General features: G+C 41.2%; 2 protein-coding genes across 8 annotated transcripts in view; both read left to right on the top strand.

Moving 5' to 3' along the window:
* Positions 1–2,557, top strand: part of trim2a (tripartite motif containing 2a) — a 175,935-nt gene extending 173,378 nt beyond the window's left edge. For all 7 annotated transcript variants that reach the window (XM_039750271.1, XM_039750273.1, XM_039750272.1 and 4 more), the window contains exon 12: positions 568–2,557. In XM_039750271.1, the coding sequence (XP_039606205.1) occupies positions 568–720 (153 nt within the window). In that variant the 3' untranslated portion in view covers positions 721–2,557. The remainder of the gene's footprint in view (positions 1–567) is intronic.
* Positions 2,558–10,228: 7,671 nt separating this feature from the next.
* The window catches only part of mnd1 (meiotic nuclear divisions 1 homolog (S. cerevisiae)), a 67,841-nt gene continuing 56,946 nt past the window's right edge, over positions 10,229–21,123 (top strand). The window contains exon 1 of the mRNA XM_039750275.1: positions 10,229–11,051. Coding sequence (XP_039606209.1) covers positions 11,049–11,051 — 3 coding nt within the window. The 5' untranslated portion in view covers positions 10,229–11,048. The remainder of the gene's footprint in view (positions 11,052–21,123) is intronic.

The following is a 21,123-nucleotide window of genomic DNA, read 5'->3' on the forward strand; positions in this document are numbered from 1 at the left end:
GGATTACAAGTTTTTTCATAGGCTTCAGGGATTCCAGTGTTAAGTAACATGGAAAAAAGAAAAAATGAGCAGAGCTTCCTTGCTGAACTCGCAGCAGCTCTCCCTTCGTATAGCGTAGCAGTGGCTCCATCAGGTTATCAGGAAAAAGGGTGGAGAACAGCTGTGCTAGAAAATCTTAACCTGGTCGGTAAAGTAGACCTGCCCGACGACGATCAGTTGTGCAATCTGATGTGGTGCAACGTCAAGATTAGCGACTTTGGTCGGCAAATCTGACATGACATTCCCCACAACAACACGTCATGCAATGTGACGTCGGTTTAAGTCGAAGGTTGAGGGTAGTCAGATTTCCACTTGATTGCCTTGCCATTTGGTGACAAATCCAATTACAGATTCAATTGAGAATGAAATTCTCAACGATGATGAAGAGGAAAAGCGTGAGCGAGTGTGTCACCCTGGAGCAATCCAATTTATTTATCTGTTGATTGGCTGGTTACAAGCTCACTCAAGCTTGTTTTGCTCTCTCTCTCTACATCTCTGACCCTCCTTTTTTGTTTTTCTTCCAAACAGGTGTTCGATGGCAGCGGATCTTTCCTCTCCTACATCAACACGTCCGCAGATCCTCTCTATGGCCCTCAAGGCCTGGCCTTGACTTCAGATGGCCACGTTGTAGTAGCAGACTCTGGAAATCATTGTTTTAAAGTTTATCGCTACCTACAGTGATGGAGGCTTTAATCCCGTCTTTTTTTTTTTTTTTTTTTTTTGTCCTGGATCGGGGAGCAATTGTTGTCACCCTCCGCCAGGAACCGAGGAGTATCACCAGTAGCTGTTCTTTCTGTTGCCTCACATTTTTTTTTGTTTCAAATCTTGCCCATTGATGTCAAAGGGACAAGAAAACCACTTTGCCAGCTCTTATCAGCCTCTATTGACGTTTCATCCTGCTTTCAGCGTTAGCAGCAGCTTCAGTGCAATACCGGGACAGAGTGCCAAGATAAGTAATAACCGGTAAAACACCATGTTGTAGCAGAAACTTCATTTAAGACTGTTGACAGCAACAAAATAATGCTGAGCTTTACCCCCCCTGCCCTCGAAAGCCATTATGCTTTTGTATTGCCATAGTTCTAATGAGTTTCTCCTTTAGTATGAAAATTCAGTAGAAAGAATGCGTAATGCCTGGTGCCATGCTGTAGTGACGATCGTTTCATACAAAAATCAGCGCCAGCCTTGTGTTCAGCCTTAATGCTAGCGTAGAGTACGAGCTATCGTATGGAATTTTCTGCGTAAAATGCAATATTCAAAAGATGAGCATGTAACAAGCGTGAGGAGATGCAAATGCGTGTGCATTGAAAAGTGCGTGAGAGATAACGATTGTCGGACATCCCGGTGTCTCCACTTTGGAGTAGATGCGGGGCCAAGTCCATTCATTTATCTTGATATTTTCCATCAAGCTGCACAGGTTTCGTGTTCTTTCTGCTCCTTAAATGTTCTCACGCAGTGTTCGGTGACTTACAGTAGGTGGCAGTGCCCAGCACACCGCTAGTATCTAATCAGCCGAGTAGGCGGTACAAAGTGCGGCATGTATGGTGTCAAACCTATTACCCGACCCGACACTAGACGACTTGATTTGTATCTGAAGGTGAATCCAATCCGCATTTCCTCTGTGAATTTTCACCGCTGGTGTTAACACGTAGAGGTTCGGGTTGGGGACGTAATCATTTTACTGCATAGATACCCCGATAACGCACTGTGTACAAGTGGAAACTGACAAAAAAAAAAATGTGAACTGTACTGCGTGTCCGTTTTAACTGGAGCATTCGCCCTAAAAAAGTAACACAAGACCTGACGTATTCACCCACCATGTGCATTTCAAGTGAATCTGTAATATCTCATTTTGCCATTCGAGCATTTGGATATTACTGCTTGGCAAATAGTGCAAGCAGACCTTTCCAGTGACTTCCATGAACATTACTATTTTTTTTTATTTTTTTTTTATTGCCATTTGATCTCATTTGTTTTATTTTTTTTTTTTTGGGTTGCCAAATGGAAATGGAAGTGCCCAAGGGAATATTTATATATTGCATTAGGGGGGAACAAGATGTACGATAAGAAAAGGGTTTTTATAAATAACCTATTTGCATTTTTTTTTTGTTCCTTTGACTGTGTTGTAAAATGAGAAATTGCACTTTTTTAAGGTTTTTTTTTATATATAAATATATATATATCGATAAAGAGGAAATTAAAAAAAAATGTGACAAAGGGAATGGGGCAATGGGGGGGTATGCTTAATTGACCCGTTCTGAATGTACAGCACTAACTGTTCTCTGTATGCAACATGGCCTTAATCGTAGGCTCCCTGCCATCCATGCCAGTCTCGGAATGCTTCAGTAATAACAGTGCAGCAATATCGTTACCCTGCTGAGAACATTTCGTAACCCACACGGTGCCCGTTTTAATGCTTGCAATTAGCGTAAAACTTGACATTTTTCCGACATTCCATAACTGCGGTTTATGTTAAACATGTTTGTGTACAGCACTGAAATAAAGTATGGCATTAACTGAAGAGCTTTTTTTGTTTTCGTGTGCTGTTGCCTCATTCTGTCTATTGCAGCATGTAAGCCTACAGCCATCGGCCACCACGAGGGATGAATCTGTGTCTGAATGTCCATCTCACCTTGGTACGTAGTCGCTTTTTCAGTATGGGAGTTATGAATGACTTGAGTTGATCATACTTTTCCACACAGTAGTGTGACGATTCAATGGATTCTCGATTATCGGCCAATCCACCCAGGTTGGTATCATCTGTAAACGTTTTGTTTTATTTTTGATTATTATTTCACCTTTTACAATTTCTCGTATTAGGAATTTGTTAGTTTTTGCATACCCCTTGGGGTCAGAGCACAGGGTCAGCCATTGTACGGAACCCCTGGAGCAATTACAGGTTAAGGGCCCAGCAGAGTAGGATCTATTTTGGTAGTGACAGGGATTCGAACCGGAAACCTTCTGGAAACCAGCACAGATCCTTGGCCTCAGAGCCACCACTCCGCCCTAAACTTAGCCAGCTTGTTACTTTTATTCCTAGCCAGATCATTTATATGTATGAGGGACGTTCAAAACATTTCCACACTTTTATATTTTCGTTGCAAACGGTGAAGGCGGGAGGAGTAGTAATTGGGCATTAAAAAATTGGTATGGCGCGGGGAAAATTACATCTCAAATGAAGGTGACTACGTCGAAAATGGATGTCATTTGTTTTTGAAATTCTTAATAAAGTAAAAAAAAAAAAAGTGTGGAAACTTTCAGAACATCCCTTGTATTTAAATCCTACACATGCATTGCAGTTGTTGCTCCTGCAGATGGCAAATCACAAACATTTGTAGTAATGTTTGTGATGTGCCATCTGTTGGAATGATAAATGGTATACAGTAATCCCTCCTCGAACCAGAACCCCCTGCGATAGGTGGAAATCCGCGATGTAGAGACCATATGTTTGTATGGTTATTTTTATATATTTTAAGCTCTTAAAAAATCTCCCACACTGTTTATAAATATTCTCCGCACAGTTATACAGTAAACCCTCGTTTATAGCAGTTGATCCGCTCCAGACAGATAAATGGATTTCCAAGAAGTAGGATTCTTTATTTATAAATCTAATATTTTTGCAGTTAGAGCATTGAAAACCTGTTTACGGCCTTCTAAATACGTTTTTTAACATTACTAGAGTCCTCTAGACATGAAATAACACCCTTTAGTCAAAAGTTTAAACTGTGCTCCATGACAAGGCAGAGATGACAGTTCTTTCTCACAATTAAAAGAATGCAAACATATCTTCTCTTTAAAGGAGTGCGAGTCAGGAGCAGAGAATGTCAGAGAGAGAGAAAAGCAAACAATGAAAAATCAATACGGGCTGTTGGGCTTTTAAGTATGCAAGCACCGCGATAAAGCGGCGCAATGAAGGGATCAACGTGAAGGTAGCCTTTCAGCATTTTTTTACAGGCACGTCCGTATCTTCTAAGCAAACAGCCACTGTGCAAACAGCCCCTCCGTCAGGAGCAGGTAATGGGGCCAATCATACACCGCCCTGATGGTATTGCATGATGGATACGTATCTGCCTGTATTTCTCAGAGAGAGTGACAGACAGAGAAAAGCAAACAATGAAAAATCAATACGGGCTGTTAGAGCTTTTAAGTGTGCGAAGCAGCGCGCGGGAAGCATATCGTATATCATTGAGTTTTATTTAATATGTAATACGTGCTCTGATTGGGTAGCTTCTCAGCCCTCCGCCAATAGCGTCCCTTGTATGAAATCAACTGGGCAAACAAACTGAGGAAGCATGTACCATAAATTAAAAGACCTATAGTCCGCAGAAATCCGCGAACCAGCGAAAAATCTGTGATATATATTAAGATATTCTTACATTTAAAATCCCCAATGGAGTGAAGCCGCGAAAGTCAAAGCGCGATATAGCGAGGGATTACTGTATGCGGTATTACAATATGCCTTACAAATTACATTCCAATTGGATGTGCACTGCAAACGTTTAACACAAAGGTCCCTTATATACAGAACATGTCCCATATTTGATCATTTTGTCCCCTGTCCCGTACTGACCTTTCAGTATTTAGTTCATTTTCAAATTTCGTAATAAAAATCTATTTTTACTACCTTCTTACGGTACTTAGTTGTAACTTTATAAGTAATTATACTTTCTTTACTCAGATTCTCTTGATTGAAATAACCCAAATGTAACGAGGAAACTCGTGTTTGCTACCAGTTTGTAACTTATGGTTGGCTGAGGACGGCGACACTCTTACCGTTTTGCTCTCCAGCCGCGCTGCTGTGCAGTTCTGGATCAGCATTGCAACCTACAGTGACTGCCAACAAAGAGCATTGTTACTACTCGCCACGGCCCACTTTTTTTCTAACTTAAAAACTAATCCATCCATCCATCCCAAGATGACAAAACATAAGTGTAAATTTTGTGATGTATATTCAGGCGAATGAACGTTTATCAGACAAGGCAGCAGCTGTTTTGAAGCAAACTGTGGTGTATGTAATTGCACTTTCAGTAAATTTCAAATGATTTTACTTTTGTTTTCCTCAAAACCCATTAAAATTCTTGCTTTATGTTTTTAACTTATGCCTTTACTTTTATATAATATATTGGTCTGGGTGTGTAGGAGACATGTATAAATTTATATATATAGACATATAGAGAGAGATTTTAAGAGTCTCCTGTATTTCTAATTTTCTAATCTGGCAACCCTAAGCTGGCGAGTACCCCAGGATCTGACTGGGCAGCCCCATGGGACCACCATCCCCATGCTGCCACCCAGTGTACGTTGGGGCAGTGCTCTGCCCATATAAGGAAGACACCCAATGTCCCATGTTTCCAGCTTCCCAAACCCATCTATTATGTCCAGCCATGGCTGCGTCCTAGCCCAGAGGAGGACTGCCACTGCTCACTCCCTGACTATGCTTTACATTGGCTTCCTGGCCTGGTCAGAGAGTAGGGTCCATTCCAGTAGGGATGCTGTTTTGTTTATGGCGCTACACAAAATGTCAGTGCCCAGGTGTAATGTCATCCAGCAGCCACAAGAGGGCTACAGTGTCTGATCAACAAAGGCAACAAGAAGCACAAACAAAAAGAGGGACATAAGGCATAGAGCAGGGGTCATGGAGGACTGCAGTGGCTGCAGGTTTTCATTCCAACTTATTTCTTAATTAATGACAAGTTTTTGCTGTTGATTAACTTCTTTTGAATTCATTTTAATTGACCTGATCTTGAAGACTCAGGCCCCTGAATTGTCTCTTTCTCCTTAATTAGCAGCCAAATAATAATGAGATACAAAGCAAGGCCAGCAAACTGTGACCATCATAGAGTATCTGAAAATAAAGAAAGTGACTTGAGCCTGAAACAGTGAGTGCTGCTTCACTTGCGCTCTTGACAGCTTGCCTTGACCTCAGTTAACCATAAACTACTGAGGCTGAGGCTTCAAAGCTTTGAATCTTTTTCAGCACAAATAGAAAGAAAGCCTCAGAGCTTCACGAGGCTTCATTTTCCCATCACCAGTTTTTGCTGCTAATTAACTTCCTTTGTCTTTTTGTTTTAATTCACTTGACTCGGGCCCCTTAGCTGTTTTTATTTTTCCCTTAATTAGCAGCCAAACAATAATGAGACACAAAACAAGCCCCCTGTGCCCATCACACAATATCTGACAATAAAGAAAGGTGAAGGTCTCTCAGGTCACCAGCACATCTTGACGGTGTTCTTAGTAAAAACAGAAAACTCAACAGTTTTGGAAATGTCTGCTGTGGCAGAATGAGAGCAGCAACAAGCCATGGAATTAAATAACGGGTTTAATTAACAGCAAGAATCGGCCTCTCATTAAGAAACTGGTTGGAGTGGAATTGACTGGAGTTTGAAGCCCAGTTTAGCTGGTCATCTGTTGGCTCGTTTCACGTCTCATTTCTGTTTGGTTGTCATTTCATGAAGAAAGGAATCAACTCGGAGGACTGAATCTTTAAAAACAGGGCTATGAAAATGAAGGGAAAAGGAGTTAATGAGCAGTGAAAAAAGGCCACTGATGAGGAAAAGGGTGAGAATGAAAACCTGCAGCCACTGTGGCCCTCCAGGACCAGAGTAGGACACCCCTGCCTTAAGGTATAATGGAAGAAGAGTAAGTAATTATTTTGCATTATTAAAATGTTTAGATAGGTAGATAGATACTTTATTATTCCCAAGGGTACTAGAGTGTTGTACCGTGTTAGCCATTATGAATGTAGAGAAATGCCAAGCAAAATGACACCTTTTAATGGCTTTTCTCTACATTCATAATGGCTAACACGGTACAACACCCTAGTACTACAGACATACAAGACACCGAAATGTACCGCTACTACATGGAATTGAAGGCCCGGTGGAAGAAACTGGCGCACATGGACAGCGACATCTTCTTCTTAACGAAATGTAAAAAGGAAAATCTTATCCCGAAAGGAATCCAACCATACACACTTATAGTACTCGGTTTGCAGAGCAACCTTGTTTTAGAACATCTGCAAGGATAAGAAACCACTTAATCCAAATTTTCTACAACATCAAGAAGATCACGCAAAGAGAGATCCAAGACCTCATCCTGCTCCTTGGAAATGACAGTCAGGAGATGGTAAAGGAGCTCCATCGCTATTACAAAAAAAACTCCTTATTGTCAACAAAAAGAAATAGCCAATAAAAGGTGTCCTTTTGCTTGGCTTTTCACTTAATCCCACGGGGAAATTCACAAACGGAGCTGCTGGAAAGGCTGAAACTTGTGGCGGCGCCTGAGTCTAATTGTAATGTCTAGTGTAATGGAAGGTGCAGAGGTGGTTGGGGCTGCTGCTTTATGAATCCAGTGTCCGAGGTTCAAATCCCATGTCTGGTCACTGAATGAGTGGACCTTGCATGATCTCTCCATGCCTTTGCTGGTTTTCCTTACAGACTCCCAGACCCCCAGGTTGGGTTAAAATTGGCCACTGTGTGTGTTTGACTGGGCCCTAGGATGGACTACTTAGTGTGTCTCGTCCAGGGCTGGTTCTTGCCTTGCACTCAGGGCTGCAATAATTTAAGTTGCAGACACCCACATTCCTGAATTAGATAAATTCGTAGTGGCCGTTGTGCAATTTAGGAATGTTCAATACATGTAAACTTTACTACTCTCCTGACTGTTTTTTTATATATAGTGTAACGGACAGCTGGGATTCTTCTTACCAGGCTGGGACGCCTCCGTAATGGAAGGAGCTCGCACAGGGCAATACGTCCACCCAGGACGACAGAGGGCATCCTCTCCGGCGTAATACAGTTTCACGGGTTTAAAGCATGGAAGCTCAACCCTGCTGGGGTCCATGGCCACCGCCAGGGGCCGCACAGAGAACGGCTGAGCACTCCTCTTCGGGGCCGACGCCCACACCCGGAAAGTATAGCCGGAAGGGATCGTGGGACACTTGGAGCACTTCTGGGTGTTCTATAAAAGGGGCCAGCTGTCGAGAGGAGGAGGAGGAGTGGAAGCAGAGAGAAAGAAAAAAGGGACCGTGTGTCGTGCTATTTAATGCTTGTACTGTATGCTGCTGTGGGGAGTGAGACAAAAGCGTTTCCCACAGCAGAATAAAGGTGTCTTGTGGGTAACACTTGTCTCTCTGTCTGTTGTGTCCGGGGTTGGTTTGGGGAGCTGTACGCCCCCTGGTGGTTCACAATATGCTACATCCATTTTCCTCACCTGCTGATTCAGGGCAGGGTCATGTGTCAGTTGGAGCAATGACAGTTCACTTAACCTGCATATATGTCGTAGTGGACACAGGCTGCCTGAGTAGATGGTTATGATGGAAGGAGACTGACTCCCAGTGCCATGTGTCTCCCCCAAGATGACAGATGGCAGCATCACCCTGGTGGATTTCCCGTGTGCACACCCGTAGGACAGTTCTGTCTAACCTGAAAATGCTTCCTCGTGCTTTCATGGCCTCGGACTGGACCCTGACCATGAGTGTGCTCACAGAAAGCACTGGGGGAATAGTGTGGCATAAGGAATGAGTCCAGGTGAGGCAGACATGGGTGGCATGTATGGGCACCTGTAGAGACGAAAAGGAAGAACATCTGAATGGTGGGTGGAAGCAGCATTGAAGATGCCAAAGGTCCTTTTTTAGGCCACTTACCAGTAATGTGTGTTAAGAGGCTAATTCTATTCCTCCATGTCTTGTGTGTGTGTGTATGGATGTATGTATGTAATATGCTCAAAAAATTAAAGGCACACTTTGACAACACAGATCTCAATGGGGACAAAAATGCTGCTGGATATCTCATACTGATATGGAAATGTGTTAGGAACGAAAGGATGCCACATTGTTTGATGGAAATGAAAATGGTCAACCTACAGAGGGCTGAATTCAAAGACACCCTGAAAATCAAAGGGAAAAAATGATGCGGTGGCAGGCAGGCTCATCCATTTTGCCAAAATTTCATTGCAGCAACTCCAAATCGTACCCCGTAGTTTGTATTCCCCCCCAACACGTGCTTGTATGCAGGCCTGACAACGTCCTAATGAGATAACAGATGGTGTCCTGGGGGATCTCCTCCCAGATCTGGACCAGGGCATCACTGAGCTTCTGGACAGTCTAAGGTGCTGCAACCTGGTGGCGTCTGATGGACTGAAATGTAATGTTCCACCCCCGAGGTTTTCTGTTGGATTGAGGTCAGGCGAGTAAGTGAGTGTGGCAGTCAATGGTATCAATTCCTTCACCCTCTCGCCACATGAGGCCGGGCATTGTCATACACCAGGAGCCACTGCACCAGCATAGGGTCTAACAATGGGTCCAAGGATTTCATCCTGATACCTAATGGCAGTCAAGGTGCTGTTGTCTAGCCTGTGGAGGTCTGTGTGTTCCTCCATGGATATGCCTCCCCAGACTATCACTGACCCTCCACCAAAACGGTCATGCTGAACGATGTTACAGGCAGCATAACGTTCTCCACGACTTCTCCAGACCCTTTAACATCTATCACATGTGCTCAGGGTGAACCTACTCTCATCTGTGAAACGCACAGGGCACCAGTGGTGGACCTGACAATTCTGGTATTCTATGGCAAATGCCAATTGAGTTCCACATTGCCGGGCGGGCAGTGAGCACAGGACCCTCTAGAGAAGGTCGGGCCCTTAGACCACCCTCATGAAGTCTGTTTCTGATTGTTTGGTCTGAGACATTCACACCAGTGTCCTGTCTGCCTGCATGAGGTCATTTTGTAGGCGCTGGCAGTGCTCATCCTGTTTCTTCCTGCTTAAAGGAGCAGATACCGGTGGGTCCTGCTGATGGGTTAAGGACCTTCTACGAGGGGCCCAGTTCCAGCTCTCCTAAAGTAACTCTGTGTCTCCTGGAATCTCCTCCTCCATATGTGTATATATAAATATAAATTAATATGGCATTATATTGTATAAAATTTTATAATGCAATACTTAAGAGCTAATTGTGTATTTCAGCAAGAAGCAGCAGTGACCCTCCACAGCAGTCCATGGGGCTACAATTGAAAGAGTTAGCAGCTTCAGGTACCTTGGAGTTCATATCTCTGAAGACCTGACATGGACTCAGCAAAGCCAAGCTCATGGTGAAAAAGGCAAGGCGGCATCTGTACCATCTGATGCAGCTACGGAAATTTAGGGTCTCCCCAGTGCTCATACAAACCTTCTCCTTAGGCACTGTAGAAAGTATCTTAATAGTGGGGTTTCCTATCACATCTCCAAAGACGTGTGTGTCCTTTTTTGGGTTCTTAATGGCGCCAGGGGATTCTAAACTGGATTCAGTGGGTGTGAAAATCCGTCGTCACTTGTAATTCACATAAACAGATAGCACAACATTAGCACTATTCCAACACACGCAACTTGAAAGGAAATACAATTACGTACTTTTTCTTTGTCTTTTTTCTTAACTCGCCTTGTCTAAGATTTGAGGCTGCAGGAGCCTGAACTGGCAGCACAGCGGGCAAAGCAGGAGTCAAACTTCGATGGGGTGAGACTTCACAGGGCACACAAAGACACAATTTGCTGGTGCTCATTTATATTACTGGCACGTTTTCAGAAACGTTTCGTTCGCGGAAAATTCTACAACGTGCAGCCGAACTCGGACTACATCTACTTTATTCCAGCCATCCACACTCTACTAACGCCTCTTCCATGCTAGGATCGCTGGGAAAATGGCATCTTTGGCACCAGTCTATTCCTGAGCACACTCACCTATACTGATGAGCTTAACATGACGGTCTGGCACCACCCCGTAGATTTTTTTTATAACACGCACTCGGTTGTGTGTGTATGTTAGAAATGCTTTACGTTTGTACCTTACCATGCCAATAAAGTTAGTTGAATAAATTTAAATTGCGCAAGCGCGTTCGCGAGGAAGCGTTCCGTACACGTGCTGTAGTCACCACCCCTCCGTTTATGGCGCCAAACTGAACACGTCCATTCATTGCCGCTGACAAACAGAAGTGACAAACGGCGTGGGCAGCTGCGAATGCTGACGGATTCGACAGGCAATGGTAAGCCACTGTGTTAGGCTTAATGAACGTTTTTTGCGTGGGTTTATGTACTGTTTTGTTGTTGTTCTTGAACACCTTGCTAGACTACTGTGACCCATAATGATTATACAGCATCGACATTTATTCAAGTAAACAAGCGAAAGCGCTGTCTCGAGAGCATTTCCACCGCATCCCTCATTTAATAAAAAAATGAACAAATAAAATCATTAACTGGCTTCTCACGATAACACAAGTGACTTAGTAGCCAGAGCTTTAAAACCAAAAAGACGGAACAAGACTGCAGCAGCTCGAGAAAGTGTAGTGATGACAGCGACACATTAAAACCAATCAAGTGTTGATATGGGCGTGGTTAATGCAAATCGCATGCCGGTGACTGGCTATTTACATGTTGACCGATTTTGTAGGTTGTCTAATAACCCTGTACAGTTAATAGTGGAAAATAGATGTTCACATTTATCTGACCAAGTCTGGTTTCTACCTTTTGCCAAATACGCAAAGGATAGGCCTTGGCACCTCCGTAATAACCTTGAAGATTAGATCAAGTCATTTAAGTAAGCTTTGGCCGATTAAACTAATGTTTTTACCTGTGTCGAATTTTATAACGCACACTTGGTTAAATTTTAGCCTTCATACGAGTATTTAACGTACATCTTTTTTTCTTACTAATTCATGAGACTGCATTGGTGCATTTTTTACTAAAAACGTTTCATTTCTCATCAGTATGACATATACAGGGTGGTCCAGATCTAATTATGCAGATCCAGATCGTCTGGATGACTTTGATTTGTGCGGGGACGATTCCAGTTCAGCGATTCTTCATGTCGTCAGTTCGCACACTTATCGATGGTCCGGGATTTTTTAGGTGATTGTTCTATGTAATAAACTTAATAAGTTATAGCTTAATGAAAATTGCATAATTAGATCTGGACCACCCTAATTGTATTTATTATTTTCTGCTTCTGGAGCATTATATTAATATTCTAAATATATGCTATCAAGTTTAAAATTACGTGATCTCAACGACAAGCTCATCTGTATTTCTTACATCGGGGGTGTCAAATGCAGATGCTGGAAGGCCACAGTGGCTGCAGGTTTTTGCTCCTGTCATTTTCTTAATTAATGGTCAGTAACTGCTGCTACAGGAGAATATTTCTTTTCCTTCCATTTTAAATGACTAGCTTTTCAATCATTCAGAGGCCTTAATTTTTTTTTCTTTAAATAGTGATAACCAAACAATAATAAGGTGCAAAACAAGCCAGAAGCTGGAAACCATACTTTTCGGGGTTTCAGACTGTTTCTGAAGGCTCTATTCTAAGAAAGGCCTTCATTTTAACTCCAGTATTAAAACACATTTAATTGTTTGGCTTGCTAGTGCTCCTTCTCTGCCATACCAGACATTTCCAAAAGTGTTGTTTTTTTGAGACCACCACCAAATGTTTTGTGGACCAAAGCTGATCAATGTTTCTCAAACCATCACTTATTTCTTTTTAAATATTTTATTGAGAAAAATATTGTATGTTGGACACACAGGTGCCAAATTATTTGTTGTTGTTATTTATTACTGTCTTCCAAATTATTGTTATTAAGTTATTTATTACTGTTTCAGTTTAATTAATGTTCTCTAAGGTACGGCCATCAGCAGTCTGTCTGTTTGTGGAGAGAATCTCGACCTCGTCGAGAGGTTTATTTACCTCAGCAGTGACATTCATGTCTCTGGTGACTCTTCCTCTGAAGTCAGTAGATGGATTGGGAGAGCATTTGGGGGGGAGTCGTGAGGTCGCTAGAAAGGGCTGTGTGGCGCTCCCGATATCTGCAGAAGGACGAAGGTTCAAGTCTTTAGAGTCCTGGGGCTTCCTGTCTTGCTATATGGTTGTGAGACATGGACACTATCCAGTGACCTGAGACGAAGACTGGACTCTTTCGTTGCTGGGTCTCAGCTGAGAATCCTTGGGTAGCGCTGATTTGACTTTGTGTTGCTCATGGAGTCTCCAATGAGGCACATTACCTGTATTGTGAGGGAGCGTCACAATCGTGTGGCGTGATTCTCTGAGGGTGATCCAGCTCATTGTTGAGGACCCGAGTGGCTGGACCAGACCAGGGGGGGGGCACCCATGTAACACCTAGCTGCGACAGATAGAAGGTCATTTCCGGAGGGTGGGACTGGACTGGGTGTCTTCTAACCAGGATATTGAGCTGTTTCGTCGTGTGGCGTGTGAGGAAATGTGCTGTACCAGTGCATGCTCCCCATCCTGACCTGCTTGAGTTTAGTTCTGTCTCTTCTTTAACCTACTGCACAGGTCTGCAAAATTCAGGTTATAAAAAATATTTTAATTGTGAATGGTTATTTTTATTTGCATTCATAAACACAACAAAAAGTTTAAGTAGAATTTAACAGTTTACACGGTTTATTCATGTATACAGTAAAGTTCTAAACTCATGTACAATGAAATGTTTAGTCAATTTAATATTGTAAACATACTGTATATGTAAAGAAAATAAAATACTTGTTCATTGCTGTAAATATAACTTCTAGTTTTTGTCACTTCTTATAATTTTGTTTTGGTGGCCCATTGTTTCTCCTCTTCTTTTTTTTTTTAAATGGTGCAGCCCTCTGAATCATCCATCAGTGATTTCTTCTTTCCATGTCTTAGATATCCTGATGTACATTCGTGGCCAAAGGTTTTGAGAATGACACAAATATTTATTTTCACAAAGTTTGCTGCTTCAGTGTTTTTAGATCTTTTTGTCAGATGTTTCTCTGGTGTACTGAAGTAGAATTACAAACATTTCATAAATTTCAAAGGTTTTTATTAACAATGACATGAAGTCTATGCAGAGTCCATATTTGCAGTGTTGGCCCTTCTTTCTTTTTCAAGACCTCTGCAATTCACCCTGGCAGGCTGGCAATCAACTTCTGGGCCCAATCCTGACTGATGGCAGCCCAATCAATGCTTGGAGTTTGTCAGAATTTGTGGGTTTTTGTTTGTCCACCCGCCTCTTGAGGACTGACCACAATCTTTCACTTACGTCTGTAATATTTTCAGGGGAAAATTTGAAATAAGATTCTGAAGAGTGAACATTAAGAATTGTGTTACAACCTACCTTAAATATAACTAATATTTATTTTCATCATTACTTTATAATTTAGATCTTTATTGTTGCCTAAAACCTAGGGTTTTGAATACACAATGGGCGGTCGGAAAATCAAGAGTACTCCTTATGAGAAGGATGTAGGAGTCGTGGTGGACTCCACACCATCAACTACCAGACAGTGTTCAGAAGCCATTAAGAAGGCTAACAGAATGTCAGGTTATATAGCGCCTTGATGTGTGGAGTACAAGTCACAGGAGGCTCTGCTCAAGCTTTATAACACACTGGTGAGGCCTCATCTGGAGTACCGGGTGCAGTTTTGGTCTCCAGGCTACAAAAAGGACATAACCGCACTAGAGAAGGTCCAGAGAAGAACAACTCGGCCGATTCAGGGCTACAGAGGATGAGTTATGAGGAAAGATTAAAAGAGCTGAGCCTTTACAGTTTAAACAAAAGAAGATGAAGAGGAGACCTGAGTGAAGTGTTTAAAATGATGAAGGGAATTAGTCCAGTGGAACGAGACTGTTATTTTGAAAGAGATCATCAAGAACACAGGAACACAGTTGGAAACTTGTTAAGAGGAAATTTCACGAAAAACATTAGGAAGTTTTTCTTTACACAAAGAACGACAGACACTTGCAATAAGCAACCAAGTAGTGTGGTAGACAGTAAGACTTTAGGGACTTTCAAAACTTGACAATGTTTTTTTGGAAGAAATAAGTGGATAGGACCGGCGAGCTTTGTTGGGCTGAATGGCCTGTTCTCATCCAGGTTGCTCTAATGTTCTAAAATCTTATAAATCTTTCAATGAAATCCAAAACCTTGGTTCGAAGTCGTTCGTTACACCATCAAATTCTGAATTAGAAATCTGTTCTGTAATATCAGGTCTGGCAAAAATGCCCTGTTTCAGTTTAGCCTCAGACAAACTTTGGCACAAATACATAAAACGGGCTCCATCTTTTGATAGGACTTTGACAAACATTTTCTTTACTTAAAATTTCTCAAGTTAGGAATTTACTCCTAAATCCACCAAGATTTAAGAAAGCTTGTGAGCTGCCCTAACTTGGTTGGAAGTTCCAGAAGATAGCGTTCAGGCAGAGATCTGCATGCACATGCCGGGAAAGGCTGAATGTTTTAAAAACACTGGACTTTTACTGGAATCTTGTGCGTTATGTTATCAATCCATTTAGCCATGCACTGTCATATGAAATTAAAATGTTGGTGACATCACGTATTTTAGCCACAGGAAAAAGACATCTTTATAATGGCGATGATTCTGGTATGTCACAAACAACCATTGTCAAATTTTGCATCAAACTTTGAATGCTCTTTCAACGTATGAGGTAATATTCAGATAAAACATTTACCCTGAGCTCCACATGAGGGAAAGTTAAAGCAAGCCCCACTGATGCACATTGGCACACACATTGCCCCAAGTGCAAATGAGCAGGCATATATGAATTGTAAGTGATATCACAGTATCAACAAACAGGTGGTTATGGGTACAAACTGTATTTTAGCAGTTAAGACTATTACCCTAAAGATAAGCAGGGCTGTATGGGTGATTGACACTGTGATTTGCATTCGTTTTATACCATACAAGCCAGGAAGGTTTAAGAAGGCAGGTGGAGACTCTCAGGGCATTGGATATATGGAGCCTCACAGAAGGAAAGGGGATCACTGACAGTGACAAAGCACGCTATGGTGGAATATGTGATCAAGAGCACACAGCTTCAATTAACTAGTGCTGGAAAAGTTGTGGCTAGTTTCAGTAACTTTTACTTTACGAGGCCTTTCCTTTGTGCCATAACAGTGGAAAGGCATATCTTCTGGAAGTGCCGCTGTGGATCATTCATTAATACACAAACATGCCTGTTACCGGGCTTAGCTCTCATTCAGTGTGTATGTATTGCAATCTTTTCACTTAAGTGTTCATTACAATACAATACAATTTATTTTTGTATAGCCCAAAATCACACAAGAAGTGCCACAATGGGCTTTAGCAGGCCTTGACTCTCTTTAAGAAGACAAGAAAAAACTCCCAAAAAAACCTAGCAGGGAATAAGTGGAAGGGACATTGGGAAAGGCAGTTCAAGGAGAGACCCCTTTCCAGGTAAATTGGGTGTGCAGTGTGTGTCAAAAAGAAAGGGGGTCAATACAATACCATACACAGAACAGAACACAAGTAATCCTCAAAACAGTATAAAAATGAAAATATTACAAGTACGGAGCAGAATTTAACGGTAGATGATATCGCATAATATGATTTGGATTTGTTTAGAGTCCTGGAGACCTCGGCCATCAACATTACAATGTTTTTCATAAAGTTGCAACAATTGCGTGCAGTTTCTTACCTTATAATGTTGTCCTCCTTCTTCATCTACTTTGATTATTGTATTATGATCTTTGTGCTGGAGCCTTATCGTTAGTATCAGAAAATATATATGGGAAGGGATGCTATAAAATCATAATGTCATTTATTCTCAGACTAGCAAATTGTGCCGTTCAATAATTTTGCAAGAATAAAATCGTTAATGAAATGATGATGAGGGAGAGAAGAACATCACACGTTACAGTAAGAAAGGAGATTATTTTAATAAGTAGTGACTTGTGAGAGGACTCATTATTAGAATAGTCACATAATTAGTACAGGATGTTATTATAGTCACTTATAACAGCAGGAATATTTACAATACAAAGTGTAACATAAACAGGTTAACAGAACATATTGGATAAGAAGGGAAATGCAGAGCACATGTAAGTCAGTATGTGTGGCCATCAGGTAGCGTAGTATACCAACGTCTATGATAATTGTCAGAAAATGCAATTTGTTGCATAAACGTTACAGTCAGCAAAAATTTTCCCTTGTGTGTAACCCGTAAGTATCTTTATGTTTAGCCCGGGTTTCGATGTAACTCTGGAAAACTTGTACAACTGGGCATGAGTAAAAACAGGGCCTGGCAAATAAACTCTTGACGTTATTAAATGTTTGTTGTTGTGACTTGGTGAGAGTCATAGGATGTGCTAAACAAATGGGGAATTACCTACGCGGTAATAAAGGGAATATCTTGTTTTGAGTTGTCTATGTAATGGAATCCTTGTAGGTTTTCTTTTGTAAAGTTTCTTGTTGTCTGGAAGTTTGCTGCTGCTCTTCAGAAAGGCTGTGTGTGTAATTCATTTTTCATTCGCTGTCAAGGTGCGAAACTTGCTGTCGCTGATCTTCTGATAATGTCACTCTGTGGTTTGTCATACGTTGTTTTTGCTGTTAAGGCATCTTACCTGTGCTGGTTGGTCTGGTGTGATGTAGATGTTTCTACTTCTGTGCGTTGGTTTGAGTATGTAGGCTGGTGAGACTGTTTCTGTTGGCCACAGCTAAGCTGTATGTGCCTTTTCATTTTATCCGGAGGCTTACGTTGAAGAGAAGGATAAAGGAGGTGTAAAATGGTAGTGTCAGTAACAAAGTATGCAGCGAATAAACAGTCAAATACCACAATCAATAATTGGTCACATTGAAGAATTGACGATAAGCCTAAAACTAAAACTCAGTCAGGAGCACAGATTGTGGCAACCGTTGTTTATATCAAGCACGGATGGGCACAAGCGAAATAATATAAGGATGTCATTTCGTACTCTTAGCTGGGATTTGGAACTAGGATCATTCGTAAATGCTTCTAATGTCCTACTCTGAGGTAGGACAAATTCTTTTCCTAGTGTGACTTTTAGTGTAATTCCATCCATCCATCTATTATCCAGCCCGATTTATTCCAACCACAGGGTCACAGGGGTCCACTGGAGCCAACACCGGGCACAAGGCAGGAAACAAGCCCTGGGCAGGGCGCCAGCCCACCGCAGTAGTGCAATTCTTTTAGGAGTAATTCCAAGACTCTTGATAAATACGTGCCTTGATGATGTTTTTGGCACCAAGCTGTAGCTTTTTTCAGGTGGTCATTCCTTCTGAACCCAATGTGAGTTATTTTCTCTGCTGTCCCACTCAAAGAGAAAACGTGGGCATTTTGTATGCCCTGACTGCCAACCCAGTAACATACACAGAACATCCAGATATATTTTGACCTTATTAACGAAAAAAATAATTGTTTTGGTTTAAACATAGATTTTAATATTAGAAAATACTAAATTTAAATAATCATTAGAATACAATATTGATACTCAATTTTATAGTGCAAGAACAATTAAAAAAAAACTATGATATGCATTTTCTCAGAAAATTTTATGTGATTGAGAAAAATGTTTTTCATCTTTCAAAATATAAAACTCACATAAAATAATCAAAATAGGTTTTTTTTAATGTATGCCTATATTATGCATTTTTCATTATTGTCTTCTTCTAAAGTTTTATATTAATGTTGCAAATATAGCTTGCCTGGATGTAAATGAAGAAATTTACAATTTCAGTGATTTCAATCTAAATATCTAAGTGCAGGAAAGGAGGTTGAAGTGGTTTGGACATGTGATGAGGGGAGACAATGAATGTGTAGGCAAAAAAAGAGTGATGGGAATGGAAGTCCAGAAGATGAGAAATCAAGGAAGACCAAAGCAGAGGTGGACAGATAAAGTAAAAGAATTTAACAAAAGGAAAGGGCTTGACTTGTGAGGAGGTGCAGGACCAAACTGTCTGGGAAAAGCTTGATCAGCCTCATCAACCCCACATAGAAATGGGAAAAGATGAAGAGGAAGAAGTCGTAGTGAAATATTCACACCTACTAATGATAATGTGAAGTCTGCATCTATCCAGGAATTGACTGTAGGCCTTTAAGGCCTGCACTTTGTCCATATTGCTTCCCCTAACTGCCATTACATAAACTTGTTTGATTTCTCTCATATTTGACATGCCAGTAATTTCTATTTTATTCTATGAAAAATAAATTCATTCATATGAGCATCACAGAAATACTAAACTTGAAGATATAGGCTTTGACATTTCCATTTTCTTTTGCTGTTGGGAATTGTTAGGATGAGATGTAACAACTCTACTTATTTTGTCTATCAGAAGTTAGTGTTTGTGGAGGTGGTGAAAAAGCAAGCAACATTAGTTTCAGTGATGTGACAGTATGGATGTGTCACTTATGCAATGCTTCATCTTAAAACTATGTTTGGTAATATTTTGTGTCAATTATTCAGTGAATTTTTCTTGGCTCCAGTTTTTTCTCTCTGATATATTGAATTAAAAACTAAAGAAGTATGTCACCGCTTCAGTGATTTCTTTCCACCACAAACGGTCAGAGGAGCCACTGCATGAAAATGCTACAGCGATTGTAATCTGCTTATTCTCTGTTGTGCTTAAGTTGCTGACCTTTTATAAGTTTATCATTTCTTCCTACTACACTGCAAGCTTGTGTCCAAGTCAATGACTTATGTATGTCATGGCATCAGGCACTCTGCAGTTTGCATGAAACTATATGAGTACCTAAATCCTGAACAATTTCATATAAGAGATATCATACTATTAACCTTTGTGAATATTTCACCATGCTCTGGGTTATCACTTTAAGATGTTAATGTATTTTTTTCCCTAGGAATATAGTGTAAAGTGGTCTGAAGTGTGTGTGTGTGTGTTCTTCTATATACAGTCATATGAAAAAGTTTGGGAACCCCTCTTAGCCTACATAATAATTTACTGTCCTTTCAACAAAAAGATAACAATGGTTTGTCTTTCATTTCCTAGGAGTACTGGGGTGTTTTCCGAACAAAGATTTTTTAGTGAAGCAGTATTGTATGAAATTAAATGTGAAAAACTGGCTGTGCAAAAATCTGGGTCCCCTTGTAATTTTGCTGATTTGAATGCCTGTCACTGCTCAATGCTGATTACCTGCAACCCCAAATTGGTTGGATTGGCTTGTTACGCCTTGAACTTCATAGACAGATGTGTCCAGTCATGAGAGAAGGTATTTAAGGTGGTCAGTCGCAAGTTGTGCTTCCTTCCCTTTGACTCTCCTCTGAAGAGTGACAGACAGCATGGGATCATCAAAGCAACTAACAAAAGATCTGAAAATAAAGATTGTTGAGTCTCCTGGTTTAGGGGAAGGCTACAAAAAGATATCTCAGAGGTTTAAACTGTCAGTTTCAACTGTAAGGAATGTCATCAGGAAATGGAAGGCCACAGGCACAGTTGCTGTTAAACCAACGCAGCAGGTCTGTCAGGCCAAGAAGAATACAGGAGCGGCATATGTGCAGGATTGTGAGAATGGTGACAGACAACCCACAGGTCACCTCCAAAGACCTGCAAGAACATCTTGCTGTAGATGATGTATCTGTACATCATTCTACATCGATCTGTACATCTGTATGGCAGGGTAATGAGAAAGAAGCCCTTTTTGCACAAACAGAGTCGCTTGTTGTATCAAATGCTCATTTAGACAAGCCAGATTCATTTTGGAACAAAGTGCTTTGGACTGATGAGACAAAAATTGACTTATTCGGTCAGAACAAAAAGTGCTTTGCATGGCAGAAGAAGAACAGCGCATTCCAAGAAAAACACCTGCTACCTACTGTCAAATCTGGTAGAGGTTCCATCATGCTGTGGGGCTGCGTGGCTCATTCAGGGACTGGGGCCCTTGTTAAAGTCGAGGGTCGGATGAATTCTACCCAATATCAACACATTCTTCAGGATAATGTTCAAGCATCAGTCACAAAGTTGAAGTTACTCAAGGGTTGGATATTCCAACAAGACAATGAGCCAAAACACAGTCCGAAATCTACAAAGACATTCATGCAGAGGGAGAAGTACAATGCTCTGGAATGGCCGTCACAGTCCCCTGTCTTGAATATCATTGAAAATCTATGGGATGATTTGAAGCAGGCTGTCCATGCTCGGCAGCCATCAAATTGAACTGAACTGGAGAGATTTTGTATGGAAGAATGGGGTCAGAAGTACCTCCATCCAGAATCCAGACACTCATCAAAGGCTATAGGAGGACAGCGTCTAGAGGCTGTTAGATTAGCAAAAGGAGGCTCAACTAAGTAT

The sequence above is a fragment of the Polypterus senegalus genome, chromosome 4, assembly GCF_016835505.1.
Source record: "Polypterus senegalus isolate Bchr_013 chromosome 4, ASM1683550v1, whole genome shotgun sequence".
NCBI lineage: Eukaryota > Metazoa > Chordata > Cladistia > Polypteriformes > Polypteridae > Polypterus > Polypterus senegalus.